Source organism: Acomys minous (genome assembly GCF_964271855.1).
Source record: "Acomys minous genome assembly, chromosome: 16".
Lineage (NCBI taxonomy): Eukaryota > Metazoa > Chordata > Mammalia > Rodentia > Muridae > Acomys > Acomys minous.
The window spans coordinates 86489730-86506791 of NC_140498.1; the positions used below are offsets into that span (position 1 = coordinate 86489730).

The 17062-nt window shown below is 49.0% G+C and overlaps 1 protein-coding gene across 1 annotated transcript; it reads right to left on the minus strand.

Moving 5' to 3' along the window:
• Positions 1–1534: 1534 nt before the first annotated feature.
• Positions 1535–16684, minus strand: ARPC3 (actin related protein 2/3 complex subunit 3). Its single transcript, XM_084762750.1, has 7 exons — positions 16537–16684; positions 12808–12907; positions 5981–6057; positions 4635–4703; positions 3733–3859; positions 2579–2673; positions 1535–1860 (listed from the first exon to the last, which is right to left on the minus strand). Exons 1-7 carry the CDS (start codon positions 16540–16542, stop codon positions 1798–1800), a joined length of 537 nt encoding a protein of 178 aa, XP_084618876.1. The 5' UTR covers positions 16543–16684; the 3' UTR covers positions 1535–1797.
• Between the last annotated feature and the right edge of the window lie 378 nt (positions 16685–17062).

A 17062-nucleotide genomic window follows, 5' to 3' on the forward strand; every position in this document is an offset into this window, starting at 1 on the left:
TTTCTCAGTGTAGCTATTGCTGTCCTGGAACTCGCTCTGTAGACCAGGCTAGTCTTGAACTCACAGAGATCTACCTGCATTTGCTTCTTGAGTGCTAGGATTAAAGGTGTGTACCCCCACCACCCAGCAATAAATAAAATCTTAAAAAAAAAAAAGATGTTAAAGCAGCGGTGGTACGTGACTTTAATCCCAGCACTCTGGAGTTATATGCAGACAGATCTTTGTGAGTTCAAGGCCAGCTGGTCTACAGAGAGCTTAGTGCCACACAGAGAAACTCTGTGTTTCTTCAACATGGAGAAAACCTTGAAACTCCTCCACCCTCTCCCGCCCCGCTCCCCAAAAAAAAGGAAGGAAAGAAGGAAGGAAGATGAGTCCCAGCCACTGGGAGAGCGAAGATGAGCAAGTGCCGTTGAGTGTGGGGAAAAACAGAGTTCTCACATGTCACTGTGGGAATGTAGAACTGTGGGAAAAAAAACACTCAGGCCTTCTCAGAAAGCTAAACACAGTTCCCATGTGACTCAGAGGTTCCACTCTGAGGGATATAACAAGCAAGAGGAATGAAAACTTGTGTCCACATTAAAAATGTGCACATGAGTGCTCTTAGCAACACTGTTTAGTCAGAGCTCCAAAACAGACACAACACAAATGTCCTCTGGATGAGGAATGAATAAACATACAAATGATCTGTACCAAAATGGAATATTACTCAGCCATAAAAAGGAATAAACTATGCAAGGTCGCAACACCATGGACGAATGCTGTGCTAACTGAAAGAAGCCACGTATGAAAGGTTTAACTGTTGTTTGATTCCACTTACATGAGAAATGGGGTGGGGGTGGGGAGATGACTTGGAAACACTTGTAATTCATTGTGTCTGCTAAAAGGGCCTTAAACCCCATATTCTCGTGCCTTGACTCCCTGCTCTTCAATTGCAGGTGTCCAGGACGGTGCCAGGCTCCATCCATCACATCGTTTCAAATAATGAACAGTTTGGTGTTCGTCAGGATGTACATACAGTTTCACAATGCTTTCGTCACCCCCAGAGGATGTGCCTTTAGCAGTGCCTTTCTTCCTTTGCTCCGAATCTTATTGGCCCCCAACTTATAGGCTAATCTGCTCTCTCTCTTCATAGACTTGCTTCTTCTAGATGCTTCATATAATTGAGTCCTCGAGTGGACAGTGCAGCCTTTGAGTCTGGCTTCTTTCACTGCTAGTTCATGTCAGGGGAGCAGTCGGCCACAGGGTCACATCCCCAGTCCCAGCCATGGCAAAAGTGGAGTTCAAGGCCAGCCTGGTCTACAAAGTAATACCAGGATGACAGAGCTACATGGAGAAACCCTGTCTTGAAGAAACAAAACAAGCTGGCCGTCGTGGCGCACGCCTTTAATCCCAGCACTTGGGAGGCAGAGGCAGGTGGATCACTGTGAGTTCGAGGCCAGCCTGGTCTACAAAGTGAGTCCAGGACAGCCAAGGCTAAACAGAGAACTCTCTCTCTCTCTCTCAAAAAAAAAAAGGAAGAAAGAAAGATGCAGTGTTGTGTAAGCTTTATCTCAAAAATGTTTTAATTCAATGTCTAACATAAGGAATGACACTTATTACATCTTAGGTACCAGCTTCAAATTGCCGAAAATTAAAACCCCCCAACACCCACCCCCCACATTCTTGATCAAGAGCTTTTCCGGCAAAGACAGGCTCTCTCCTCTCTTCATGACACGCTATGACCAGATACAAAGGACTGTGTGCACCTCGCTGCGATGCTGCTCGTGGCTCTGCAGGCTGTGGCTGCCAAGGCTCCGCTCACTGGCCAGGCCCCGAAAGACTCTTGTTCATGAACTGTCTCTTGACAAAGCAAGTCCACCACTGTCAAAGGCACAAGACAGAGCAGATGCTCATGGTCAGAGCGCAAAGCACCCTCAAGGGCAGGCCAGCATTCCAGCTGCTGTATGACAAACAATGGTGTCTAAACAGCCTGGTGTCTTATTAAACTCAAAGGCGACCCCAGCAGAGCAGGTACATGTGTTTGTCTGGCTCTCCGTGGGAGTGAGGCTTGCATGCACCCAGGAGGAAGGTGTGTGAAGCAGACACATGATGAACAGTAAATACCCGTGGGCTGCAGAACTGAAGCCGGAGGCAGGAGGTGGCTACACAGCCAGTTCAGGCCTAGCATGGCCCACTGCTCCAACCCCACCACCCAGGGGCCCTGCCATGCACTGAACACACACAGAGACTGCTGCTGTGCCTGCTCTCTGCAATGGAGCCGCCACTGACGTGGCATTCACAGTGCACTCTGGGTGTGGGTAACTGGGGGCATTTCAGAGCCCACAGAGGCTGCACACAGGTCATATACAAATACCATGGCATATACAGAAGGGGCCAACACCTACAGACTGTGGATCTGTGGCTATCGCACGGGAACACATCCCACATATACACTTGCTCACGGCTAGAATCTGTGACTGAGTGTGGGGGGCAGTGAACTCTGACTAGCCGAATCTTCCAGGCCAGGCAGAAGTGAAGGCTTTTGGCAAAGGGCTCGGCGCCAATTAAACAGGCAGAGGAGGGGAGGAGGGCACCTCACCTTGCTGGGCTTATCATTCTGAGGGTCAAAAACTTTCTCACAGAGCCTCAGTCCGGTCTCTTGCCTGAGCTGCTGTAGGTACGCCCGCATCACTTCTGAAACACACAGAAATCCGTATGTGAGGAGGAGCTCTGCTAAAGCCGGCCCTGCTTGCACACTGGCAAGTGTCTGTGTACACTCAGACAGCCTAGAAAAAGAAAGGACAGCCCAGACAGGTTTGCTTTCATATTTATTTAATGTGTGTGTGTGTGTGTGTGTGTGTGTGTGTGTGTGTGTGTGTGTGCACGCGCTATTTCTTTCCTCCCACCATGTGGGTCCCAGGGCTCAAAACTCAGGCCGGCAGGCTTGGCAGCAAGCCTTTCCCAACGGACTCAGAATGCTTTTTTTGTTTGTTTGTTTATCGATACAGGGTTTCTCTGTGTAGCCTTGGCTGTGTAGACTCGCTTTGTGGACCAGGCTGGCCTTGAACTCACATCAATCTGCCTGCCTCTGCCTCCCAAGTGCTGGGATTAAAGGCGTGCGCCACCATGCCTGGCCAGAATGGTTTTCTAAGTGCATTCATTTTGGTTCAACAGTATCTGCATGTTACACTTGCTCGCAAGCTCTCTTGTGAAAGCCAGACAACAGGCGTGTGCTAAGCACCGCATCATCCATCTGAGCACCACGTAAGTGGCACGGGGAGAAAGAGCTGTGCACGAGGGCCAAAGCTCGACCCTCCAGCACGCACATGAAGGCAGCCCCAGCACAGTGGCTGGCCTGTAAGCCCAGCCTTCCAAGCTGGCCAGTTAGACTTGCTCAGTCAGTGAGCTCCAGGTTCAGTGACAGAGCCTGGACACGCAATGTGGAGGATGACCAAAGGCCTGACATCGGCCTCTGCCTCCACGAATGCTAATGGGGCTGAGGCAGGAGGATCATGAGTCCAAGACCAGCCTGGACGACAGAGAAAGACCATGTCTAAAAAACAAAAAACCCACAAACCAACACCAAAAAAACCCCCCAAAACAAAAAACAAAACAAAAACAAAAACAAAAACAAAAAAACTCCACAAAACACATAGACGTATTGGAAGGACACACACACACACACACACACACACACACACACACACACACGCAAGCAGGCACGCATGCTCATGAGTACAGTCCTGTTCTCACCATCCTCCTGTTTGTTCGCAGGTTTGGCATAAATGGCATTGAGGGGAAAGCCAGGCTCTCCAGGAATGGGGAAGTTCGTGATTCCCAGTGTGTACATTTCCTTCTCGCCTTGGCTCTTGGAATTACACTAAAATCAAAGGACACAGTTAATAAGAAAGAAAGAGTAATTTCCAAAGTGCACCCTTTCAGGGCAGGCAGCTGTCGGAAGTGGAACGGGGTTTTGCAAGTGCCCTACTGCAGTGGCTGAGCTTGCAGCCCTGTTCAAACACTGCTTCAAGGGATCAGACCAGAGAGAAACTACTGCAATGGCATCCAGTAATTAAACACTGAACACCAAACCTGCCACGAAGGCACACATTTCTCTTCATACATGCACACAATAATATTTTTGACACGGAGTCTTACTACATAGCCTTGGCTGTCTCCCTGCCCTCCAACTCAAGACAGGGTTTCTCTGTGTAGCCTTGGCTGTCCAGAACTCACTTTGTAGACCTGGCTGGCCTTGAACTCACAGAGATCTGTCTGCCTCTGCCTCCCAAATGGTGGGGCTAAAGGCGTGCACCACCACATGGGGACCTACAGTAAGATCTTTCTAGTTGAATTCTGAGGCAGTGATGAACTGGAAGACATTTCAAAATCAGCTCTTTGGAATGTATGAGGATGGTGGCCTTTATGTGGGGAGACACTAACACCTGACGAAATGTTCAACTGTTGTCAGGGGATAAAGGAGACTCTGGTCTCCACACATACAACACCTCATAGCTCTCTGCCTTCATGACAGTCCCCCGTGGGTTCAGAGACCTGCAGCAGAGAGACCTTTAGCCTGTCCTCCGGTCTTGGCAGACCCCAGTAGCTGCTGGGGATAATCTATCTCTGTTGTGTGAAGAGCCACGTCTCGTTACCTTTTGGAGTTTCTTCAGACACTCAGAAATGTAGAGCGTGATGTAGATCAAGGTCCTGTCTGCTTCATTCTGCAAGGCAAAAGAAAACAACAAAATGGCCATGTGAGATGGACATCTCAGAGTGTCTCTGCCTCAGTTACCTGCTGGCAACCACAGGGTGCTTGCTTACTCCAAACCAGCTGAGTAGCTGCCCTGGCCAACAGCCCCTTCCTCGCGTCCGTGTAAGGTGGAAAACAGCTGGGGTGACCACAGAGGGGCTCATTTTTAAAAACCCTTTTCCCTTGAGTGTCTCTGAGAACAGGCACATCCCTTCCTTGGCAGTGGAAGAGGTCACTTCACATGTGACAAGTTCTGGAGAGCACTATGGGTCCAAAGCAGAGTCTAAAGACGGTGGATGACTACTGATCACAAGTGGCCTGTACTCCAGGCCCAGTCTTAGACCTACACTCAGAAAAAAGGTACGCATGCCTCCACACTCTGAGATAGGGTCTCTGTTCCACACCCCTGCCTGCCCTCTAATTCGTGGACAGTCCTCCAGCCTCTGGCTATCGACTTTGTCCCTGTCACACTCTCACCAACACAGAACAGGCTAGCTGTTAGTTACAGAAACGCTGCTCAGCGCTGGTTAGAGTCCGTGTCCTGTAGTATCCTGGTATCTCAGAGTTGAGCACAGAGGACGAAGGCACATGGCTCACTCAACACTGTCACGAGCCTTCCTCGCCCATCTTTGTGCCTGGCTTGCCACAGAAGCCAGGAGAGGTTGGTTTTGTGCAGCAAGGCCCTCTTCTCTCCCCGTGAGCACCCTCCTCAAGGGAGGGGGAGGGAGGAAGCGGTCCCAGGAAGGACCAGGCATTCACTTTTCCCTCTCTCCCTCCCTCCCGCCCAGGTCCACCACACAGCAGTGCCCTGAAACTCTTGGGGCCAGAAGTGTTACAGACATTGGAGTGCTCTGTACTTAGGAATATCTGTACAGACTCCACTGGTAAGCACCCCGAGTCTGAAACACCCCAAAATCCAGTCTGTACTTTAGGACTCTAGAACACTTCAGGTTTGATTTGAGAGTCGGGGAGGGAGGGTATTGTTTTTATTTTTACTATTATTTTGGGGGGGCATTGAGACAGGAGACTCTGTGTAGCCTTGGCTATTCTGGACTGGCTTTGTAGACCAGGCTGGCCTCCAACTCAAGAGGTCTGCCTCCCGAGTGCTGGGATTAAAGCTGTGTGCCACCACTGCCCAGCCTACAATGAATAATCTTGAAGAAGGAGGAGGAGGAGGAGGAGGAGGAGGAGGAGGAGGAAGAGAAGAAGAAAAAGAAAAAGAAAAAGGAAAGAATTCCTGGAAATTACCTTGATTTCATAGTTCTTGAAGAAGACGTTGGCCTTGAAGTAATAGATGGCTTCATCCACAATATCTGTGTCTTTTGCTAAAGAGGAAACAAAGGAAGGCAGAGCCCGTTACCGAAGGCAAACCGCACACCCAGCGCTGGGAGGACAGGTCTCCAGGGTAACTATCACACGACTGCATAAAGTAAAACATGGCGGCGCTGCGGAGACTGCGCTGCTGCTCTTAGGAGCACTGGCAGCTCTTGCAGAGAACCTGGGGTCTGACACCTCTCTGGCCTCCAAGGGGAGGGCAGCAGGCAGCACATGGTGCATTTATGTAAGTGCTGGGCAGTGGTGGAACAGTTTTAGTCACAGTACTCAGCAGAAAGAGACAAATGGATCTCTGCGAGTTCCAGGACAGCCAGGGACACACAGAGAAACCCTGTCTCAAGCACACAAAAAAAACAAACAAACAGAAATACAAATAAGTACAAAATAAATCTTAAAAAAAAAATTAGGGCTACTAAAATAGTTTTCAAAACTATTTCTAAAAAAGGAATGGTTTATTTTTAGTTGTACTAACTCTTTAAAAATCATGTGTTCATTAAAAAATAAATTCAATCAATTAAAAAAAGAGTCCTATTACTCAGAAGAAACTATTACTGCTATTCAGAGTCCATTTAAGACATCAATGTAGGCTGGGGGTGGTGGCGCACACTCTTAATCCCAGCACTTGAGATTGCTGTCAGGTGGATTGCTGTCAGTTCCAGGCTAGCCTGGTCTACAAAGCGAGCCCCGGATAGTCAAGGCTACACAGAGAACCCCTGTCAAAACAAAAAACAAAATATCATCGCATTTACAGAAATGAACTGAGACACAGGCTAGCTTCTTCCTTTAAAAAAAACCCACGCATGTGTGTCTGTGTGTATGCCACATGTGTGCACATGCCCACAGGGGTCAGAAGAGGACATCAGATCCCTTGCAGCTGGAGTCACAGGTGGCTGTGAGGCCAATGTGGGTGCTGGGAACTGACCTCTGACCTCTGGAAAAGCAGGAAGTACTCCTAGTCACTGAACCATTGCTTCAACTCAGCAAAGTTTGACAAAGTGTTCTGAAGAGTAAAGAAGTACTCAGTAGGGCTGGAGAGATGGCTCAGGGGTTAAGAGCACTGGCAGCTCTTCCAGAGGTCCTGGGTTCAATTCCCAGCAACCACATGGCTCATAATAATCTATAATGAGGTCTGGTGCCCTCTTCTGGTGTACAGGTGTACATGCAGGCAGAGCACAATATATAATAAATCTTTTAAAAAAAGTATTCAGTAGAATTTTATTTGAACCCACATGCTGCAATATTAGGGGAACATCTGGGGTTCAGATACCTTTCTTCTTTTTTTCTTTTCTTTCTTTCTTTCTTTCTTTTTTTTTTTTTTTTACAAAAACTGAGGCTTAAATACAGTGTGTTCTAAGTGGCCACAAACCGAGGGAAGCCAGAAGCACCCTGTGACAGCGCAGATCTCGTTACACAATGCCTTTGGCAAGCTGCTCGTCTCTCTTTTTCATGTTGAAAGGTCAGGCTCTCTTTCTGGGTTTGATCTATAGCAGCTGGCTGCAACAGCGACACCAAAGCCTCTTGCCCTGGGCTGCCATGGTTCTCACGTTGTGCAACGCAGAGCAGCCCTGAGGCCACAGCCCTGGACAACTCCGTCACACCCTAGCTGGCTGCTCTGCTGAGGGATCCCAACGCTAGCCTCCTGTTCTCTGCATTCTGCTCCCAAGAAAAGGAAACTTCTCCCGGGCACGGGCATCTGAGAGGAGACAGCCGTGGAGTGGGGACTGGAGCATAGCTTGAAGCCAGGGCCTCACACAGGCTTTATCACAGGGCCGTCCTTCTGCCCCGGAATCCAGCTCATCTGTGCTAAGACACTCAGCGCCCAGCAGGCACGCATTCCCACAGTTTCCGGCCCCTCCGGGAAGAGGAGCAGCCACTCCTCTGCTCAGTTCCTCAGGCTTCCTTCTTCCCTGAGGAGTCAAGGATTGTGGAGGTGGTTGGAGTTTTCTCCATCCTGGTTCGGCTTCGTCTTCCGGTGCAATATGTTTTCTATAACCATGTGACACAGGGCTTGTCCGCCAACGCCAACCTTGTTTTTCTCTGGGCTGTAACTTTTTAGTATTGCTGTTCTCCTCGGCTCTCTTTTTCCATCTGTTCCTTTTTCTCAGAATCAAGTAAAAACTGGTGACTCGCCAAATCGACTGAGTTTGCTTATGTTTCAACCCGTGTTGAGAACAAATTCATTTAAGAGGAAGTCAAGTCAAATCGTCTGGCAGAGGAAGGGCAAGGGAAAGGGACACAGGTGGGAATTGTCACTGTGGTCTTGGAAACCGAGAAAGGAGCTCAGGCCAGACATTGCAGGGTCAGGGTGTGGAGTCCGCAACAGCAGAAACGACACTGTTGGCGGAATATCTCAAGACGTGTCACTGTTTGAGAAGGGGCTTCCGGATAATGAAAAAGGGCCTCAGAAATCAAATGCGGCTAGAGTGCAGCTGAGGGCAGCATGAGCATTTCACAAACAACAACAAACAAACAGCTAATAAATGTGTGTAACCCCAAAATTCTCAGACCAGACTGGGAAACAAAACTGAGATCAAAGCCAGGCGGTGGTGGCGCACGCCTTTAATCCCAGCACTCGGGAGGCAGAGGCAGGAGGATCGCTGTGAGTTCGAGGCCAGCCTGGTCTACAAAGCCAGTCCAGGACAGCCAAGGCTACACAGAGAAACCCTGTCTCAAAAAACAAACAAACCAAAATTTCAAAAAAAAAAAAATCAAAATACAGCTGGGCATGCTAACTTTAAATATGCATGCCCTTAATCCTAGCATTTGGAAGAAAAAGACAGATAGTTCAAGGCCAGCATAGTCTACAGAATGAGTTCCAGGACAGCCAAGGTCACACAGAAAAAAAAAAACATACAAATAATCAAAATATTTTACAAAGAACTGGTGGTGGTGCATGTCTTTAATGTCAGCACTCAAGAGGCAAGTGCATCTCTGAGTTCCAGGGCCAGCCTGGTCTACAGAACGTGTTCCACAACAGCTAGGAGTACACAGAGAAACTGTCTTCAAACACACACACACACACACACACACACACACAGACACAGACACAGACACACAGACACACACATACACACACACACAGACACACACACACACAGACACACACACACACACACACAGACACACACACACACACACACACACACACACACACGAATACCAATCAATAAATGGACCAATGAACAGACACTTTTCAAAATAAGAAACACAAATGGCCGAACTATTTTAAAAGGGCTTAACACCCTTGACCTCAGGGACACACAAATTTAAACTGCTACGAGTCAGTACCTTACCCCATTAAGCCATGGTTACATAGTAAGAGCTGTCTTTAAAAAACAACAGGGGCCGGGTGTGGCGGTGCACACCTTTAATCCCAGTACTTGGGAGGCAGATGCAGGCAGATGGCTGTCAGTTCGAGGCCAGCCTGGTCTACAGAGTGAGTCCAGGAAAGCAAAGATAACATAGATAAACCCTGTCTCGAAAAACCAAAACAACAACAACAAAACCCAAACTCAAAACACAACCAACCAACCAACAACAACAAAAAACCAGGGCTGGGGAGATGACTCAGTGGTTAAGAGCACTGTCTGCTCTTCTAGAAGCTCTCTGAGTGAGTATGTATATACGTTATCACACACACACATAGATATATGATAAATAAATTTTTCAAAAACAAAAACAAAGTCGTGGGCTCAGCAGTTGAGAGCACTGGCTGCTCTACAGAGGACCTGGGTTCGGTTCCTCGCACTCACATGGTGGCTCTCACCACCTTTAACTCCAGTTCTAGGGGAGCCAACGCCCTCTTTGGCCTCTGTGGACACCAAGCACCAATATGGCACATACAGATCCTGGCAAACAGTCACACACAAAATAGAAATGAATAGATTTGAGCATGCAGGGACAGGGGAAGCCTCTTCACTAATAGTCAAAGTCAAATTAACATGGTCATTAGTTTGGAGGTTCCTCAATAATTAAAAACAGAGTTACCATATGATGCAGCTATTTACTCCTGGGCATCTCCTCAGAGGACTCCTGTCCTGACAGACATAGTTACAGATGCGTTCACTGCTACTTTATGACAGCAAAGACATGGAGCCCAGCTAGTTGTCCCTCAACAGATGAACGGACAAGACACAGTCACATATAAAATGGAGTCTCATTCAGCCGGAAAGGGAAATGAGATCGTGGAATGTGCAGGAAAGTGGGTGGACTTGCAAAGTAGACAGTAACCAAGGTGGTCCAAACTCAAAGGGGAGCGCATGTTCTCCCCACACCAGGATCCTACACTCGTGTAAGCAGGTGTAAGTGGGTACAGTGTAACAGCCACAAAGGAGACCAGAAACAGTAGCCTCAGGTGACACGCAAGGACAGAACGCAGGTGAAAGGACAAGAGGACATACAGCCATTCTTCCCATTTTCAACTCCGCCCGCAGAAGAAGTGTAAAATGCTACGTGAAGCTTCACAGCTTCAAATGGCCGCTCTGACCACAGAGAAATTCACAGAGATGGGCAGAGGTTGGGACTGGGCAAGAGTCTGAGTGGTTTCCTTAAATCAGCTGGTTTTTTTGGTTTTAAGAAAGAAAGAAAGAAAGAAAGAAAGAAAGAAAGAAAGAAAGAAAGAAAGAAAGAAAGAAAACAAGCCACCACTATGAAAAACAAACAAGTTAAAAAAACAAGCAAACAACAAAAACAAACCACTAAGAAAGCAAAGAAACAAAAATTCAGAGAAACAAAAGCAAGAATAGAAATAAACAGTGCTTCAAAGCACATGGGAGAGCTAAGATTGAAAGTGTCGGGGCACATCGTAGTGCAAGTGTGGGTGCCTTTAAAAACTCAGTTATAGAGCTGTGCATGATGGAGCACGCCTTTAATCCCAGCACTAGGGAGGTAGAGGCAGGTGGATCACTGTGAGTTTGAGGCCAGCCTGGTATACAAAGCAAATCCAGAACAGCCAAGATAACACAGAGAAACCCTGTCTTGAAAAACCAACAACAACAACAACAAAACCCCTCAGTTATAGCCAGGTGCAGTGCACACTTTTAATCCTAACACTCAGGGAGGCAGACACAGGTGGATCTCTGTGTGTTTCAGGCCAGCCTGGTCTACAAAGTGAGCCCAGGACAGCCAGGGTCATTACACAGAGAAACTCTGTCTTGAAAAACTACCACCACCAACAAAAACCCCCTCAGTTCTATTATGTAAACATGTTTCTGTTTTAATCCCAGGCATAGGGTGTGCAGCTGCGTTAGACTGTGCACAGCAGCAGACTATTTGCCTTGTCTGGACTCTGAGAGGGGCGTGATCTTTGCCAGTTTAATTCTGAAGACTCTGAAGAAGGAATAAGTGCCAGAGCCAAGAGAGTGGAAGAAGGTTGCTGCTGCTCCCCTCTGTTGCTGCTGCTGCTCCCCTCTGCTGCTGCTGCTGCTCCCCTCTGTTGCTGCTCCCCTCTGTTGCTGCTGCTGCTCCCCTCTGTTGCTGCTGCTCCCCTCTGTTGCTGCTGCTGCTCCCCTCTGCTGCTGCTGCTGCTCCCCTCTGTTGCTGCTGCTCCCCTCTGTTGCTGCTGCTGCTCCCCTCTGCTGCTGCTGCTCCCCTCTGTTGCTGCTGCTGCTCCCCTCTGTTGCTGCTGCTGCTCCCCTCTGCTGCTGCTGCTCCCCTCTGTTGCTGCTGCTGCTCCCCTCTGTTGCTGCTGCTGCTCCCCTCTGTTGCTGTTGCAGCTCCCCTCCACTGCTGCTGCTCCCCTCCGCTGCTGCTGTTGCAGTTTGATGAGAAGAAGTTGGAGATATCCTGAAACGAAGCCTGGACTTGCCCCAAGACCCTGACCCTAACCAGCAGGAAGCAGCTAAAGAGAATATCGCCCCGTCTCCCCACCAACACTCTTTCTCTCTTCCCTAGTGTTGGGGTGTTGGAAGGGAGGTAGAGACATAAGAAACCCAAACAAAACAGATTGAAGAACAGGCCTGCAGCACATGCCTGTTATCCCAACGCTGGGGAAGCAGGCAGGAGGATCACCACGAGTTGAGGCTAGCTTGGTTTGACCTCCAGGCCCATCAGGCGCTCAGAGGGAGATTTTTCTCCTCACACACTGGGGTTTGGTAAGAAATTGATGAAAGGTTATGGAGACGGCTCAGGGGGGAAAAGCACTCGCAGAGAACACTCAACCGCCTGAGTTCGGCTCCCCGGGCCTCATGTAAAAAGCAGAGGTGGTCTATCACCACCTTCTCACCCCAATTCTGTGCACACGAGGATCCTCACGCACAAGCATCACTCATAATCAAAAGCAAGTGACTTTTTAAGTTGACAAAAGAAGTGATAGCTCTGTGGGGAAAGGGTCATTTTCCTTCTGCTTTTGGAGATGGGTTTCACTGTTGCTTAGGCTGCAGCCGCCTCCTATCTAGGCTTCCGGGGTACAGCACCACGCCCACATAATGCTTTCTGTTGCTTATGTTTTTCCAGCATGAGGACAGAAGAAGGCTGGGGACCTGCCCCTCAGTCTGAAATGACTGACAGTGACTGTGGGGACTGTGGCCGGAATAAAACACATTTCCTCTTTCAGTGCACCCAAACATCCCGGAGGAGTTAAGACGTGAGAATGCAGTTTCCTGTGGCGTACAGGAGGTGGTGGCTGTGCTGCTGACAGCTGTAAAGCACGCAGCAGAGTGAAAACCACCCAAGCCAAGCTCTCCCCTGCTCTCGGGTCTGCTGGGCGCTTTGAACACAAACAAAAGAATGCTGAGACTTACTCTCTCGAGGTGCGGGTCCTTTGAACTGACTTCTGATGGGCAACAGTGCCATGTTGCCGATGAGCTTGGTGTCCGGGTCCATGAGAGAGGAATGGTAAGCCTGCAGCGGCACGCAAGGGAGCAGAGAGAACAAGTGTCACCAGGGGACAAGGCCAGTCCTCCTAAGGATAACACTCCAGACCAGCTCTGGGAGGAGAGGGCTGGCAGCAATGGGGAGCCAGCTCCTGACTCAAGAAAACAAACTGAGCCGGGCGTGGCGACACACGCCTTTAATCCCAGCACTCGGGAAGCAGAGGCAGGTGGATCACTGTGAACTCGAGGCCAGCCTGGTCTACAAAGCAAGTCCAGGACGCCCAAGGCTACACAGAGAGACCCTATCTTGAAAAACAAAAACAAAAAACAAACAAACAAAAGCAACCAGTAGATTCTGAGACATCTTGTGAGCTGGATGTTAAGCACAGCCACTGTCCCAAACTAAACTGGACACACAAAACAAAGGCAGTTAGTCCCCACCACACCATTTTTTAAAATTACATTTTACTATTGTCTATCTTCTTTTTGTTTTGATTTTTCAAGACAGGCTCTCACATGTAGCCTTGGCTGTCCTGGAACTTACTCTGTAGACCAGGCTGGCCTGATCTATTGTGTGTCCTCATTCTCATGTATCTGAGAATATAGATGTGTATGTGTGTGTATGTATGTATGTGTATGTATGCATGTGTATAAAACACACATGTTTTTAAAGACAGGGTTCTTTTTCTATTACTATTTTGTGTGTGTCTTTATGAATCTGGGTGCACATCTGCAGAGGTCAGAAGTCAGCGTCCGGTGACTTCAATCGCTGACTTCAATTGCTTCCCCGCCTTTACATCCGAGGCAGGGGCTCACACTGAACCTGAAGCTCACCAGCTGGTTAGCTGGCCGGCGGGAAGCCCCAGAGCCCCTCCTGTCTCTGCCTCCCTAGCAGTAGGTTCAGAGGGACGGACGCTCCACCACGGCTGGCTACTTTTGTGGAGTCTGGCATGGAACTCAAGTCTGCGTGCCTGAGTGGCAAGCACTTCACCAACTGAAGTGCACCCCGGCACCTGCCCTTTCTGCCACAGGGTCTCACCAAGCTGACCTCAAGTTCATGGACATCTGCCTGCCTCTGCCTCCTGGGAGTATGTCCTTAGCTAGGAATGTGGTGTGGAGGGATGTGCTTCCTCCAGTTTTGCGTTCAGTGGCCTGAAGCAAGCAGCTGGCAGGAACTTCCCACTAGAGACCACACAGAACAGCCTTCCCACCCTCCAGCTAGCCAGGACCCAAGCCCTAGTTTTGAAAGCTACAACTTCCTGCCGTCCTGCCTCCAATCAAAACAGCATGATTCTACCCCGAGTCATCCCCTCCAACCCCCACAGGGTGTCATGTAGCCCAGGCTGGCCTCTCACTTGCTATGTAGGTAAGGGTGACTTTGAACTTTTTTTTTTTTTTTTTTTTGGTTTTTCGAGACAGGGTCTCTCTGTGTAGCCTTGGCTGTCTTGGACTCACTTTGTAGACCAGGCTGGCCTCGAACTCACAGTGATCCACCTGCCTCTGCTTCCCGAGTGCTGGGATTAAAGGCGTGCGCCACCACGCCCGGCTGAACTTCTTTCTTTTTTTTCCCCCCTCTTTCTTTCTTTTTTAAGTTTTCTGAGACAGGGTTTTTCTGTGTAACAGCCCTGGCTGTCCTGGAACTCACTTCTGTAGACCAGGCTGGCCTCAAACTCAGAGATCCTCCTGCCCCTGCCTCTCAGGTGCTGGGATTAAAAGTGTGCGCCACCACCGCCTGGCGACTTTGAACCTCTTATCCTCCTGCCTGGGATGACAAGTCTGGATAACCACAGTTACTAGTGATCAAACCTAGGGCTCCAGGCAGCTAGGCAAGTCCTCTCCCGACTAAGCTCTACCCCAATTCCCACTAGCCTGTTTCTAAACTTGTAAAATGAGTTAGATACACTAACTGCTGGTGAGCAGGTATGAGCTGCAGGAGAGGGAACATCGCATTGATGAGCAACTTCATATGCTGGTTCCTAGGTTTGTTTTCTATTGTCTCCTGTGAACAGAACGTTCATCCAATGATTGCTCAGCGCCTTTTTCTGTGCAACACAGAATGAGTGACTGTAAATATTTCTTTAAAAAATTTATTGTGTGCCTGCATGTACCCCTGCCGGCCAGCAGAGGGCACCAGATGTCATTCTAGATGGTGTGAACCACCTTGTGGTTGCTGAGAACTGAACTCAGGATCTCTAAGCGATCTCTTCAGCACCGCCCTGTCCCCCCCCCCTGCTCCCCCCCCCCCCCAGTCTTTTTCTCTCTTCCTTAAAAAAAAAAAAGATTTATTTATTTATGTATACCAGTGCTCTGTTTTCATGCACACCAGAAAAGGACCATCAGATTCCATTACAGATGGTTGTGAGCCACCATGTGATTGCTGGGAATTAAGCTCACTATCTCTGGAAGAGCAGCCAGTGCTCTTAAACTTGGAGCCATCTCATTCTTACGTGCTTTCCACGTTTACTTTTGAGGCATGGAGCCTCAGGGATCTCTATATCTTCTCAGGTCTGGAATTACAGACAGGAACTGCCTCCTTGAATGTTTGTTTACTCAACCAAGTGCTAGGTATCCAAACTCAGGTCCGCACGCTTGTGCACTAAACACCTTACACACTCAGACCCGACTATTTTTTTGTGGCAGTGTTTCTTAGTGAACCCAGAACAGGTGCTGATATTTGGCTAGACTGGCTGGCCAATGGGCCCTGAGATTTTGCCTCCCCAGGGCTGGGATCATAAACAGGTGCTGCTACGCCGCCCCCACTTCTTGTATAACAAGCACTTTCCCCAGCCTTCCCTATCCCTCCCCCTTTTATTTGGACATAAGCTTTATAGCTATGTAGCCCAAGTTGGCCTAGAACTCACTACATAGTCCGCTTGAGCCTGAAACTTGCAATCCTCCTCCCTCTGCCTCCAAGTGTGAGGATGAGAGACAAGTGCCACCATAGGAGGCTATTGTTGTCATCCATCTACTGTCTTCATGGCATTTGTTAAGATCTGAAACTACTTCCTGTTTATATTTACACGGTTATTGTCTACCGGTTAAGATGTAAGCTCCTTGAGTGGGCCTTAGTCGCTGCTGTTAACAGTACCGGCTTGACACTTCAGTGACACTTGTTCCAATGTGGACTTCATTCAAGCATCCTTTAACTAATCTACAAAACGGAACCCGTGATGGAGACTGGCGGTCAGATGTTAAGGTCTACCAGACGACCATTCATTTCCTCCCACTCAAATGCACACGAAAAAGGAAACTCCTAGAAACCAGCGCTTCGGTGATCTGGGAGTAGGGATTTATCTCAGAGGGGGTCTGTCATGGAAGTGAAGTCTGACAGGCGATTAGCAGCAGGCAGACCCACTCCCTGAGGCGGAGGAGGAAGTGGAAGTGACAAGGGGGAGAAAAAAAAGGAGAAGCGGACCCTAGCTTTAAAAATAAAATTAAAAGCCTTAGTTCTTAGCTTTGAGACACTAGAGTAGGATCAGGAACACTACCGGACTAGGGAGAAAGCAGCGGGGCGAGGAAGGGAGCCGTGGCCGGAGGCAAACGGCTAGAGAGCAGGGCGGAGGTTTCGTCTCTCTCCCCGGCCTTCTAGCCTGGGCCTGCCGCCTGTCCTCAAGCCTCCGCCCCGCTCGCCCCCGCCCTCGGAGCTCGAAATCTTACCGGCATTTTGGCGCTGTCGGTATTCGATTCAGAGAAGCAGAACCCAGCCAAAGCCCAGCGTTTCCTGTGAACGAGCCTGGGTGGAGTGGGCGGAAGTGAGCCGGAAGAGGCGGGTGAAACGAAGCGACGTACTTCCGGCCTAGCTTCCGCCGCTTGTTACTGCGGCTGCGCTGACCGGAAGGTACGCCAGGGGCTCTCGAGTGTGGTACATCGCTTTCAGAGGTTAATAATCACCGCCCCGACCCCCCTGTTTTTTTCCTCATTCCTTTGCTTTAGTTTCGAATCCAATACCACTCAGTCCCCTGATTTACCCTTCTGCCCTGTCTAGTTTTTCATTTTTACCGCAGTGCATGTAGGGAAGTCAGCTTCATTTTCCAACATGGGGGTCTAGGGATGAACTCAGGTATCGGAAACTTAACCGAGTTATCTCGGGGCCCTTATTTTTTCTGAGAAAGACACGTTAAGTTCAGGCTGTCCTCAAACATATGTATATGGATATGAATTTATGATCCATCTGCCTCCACTT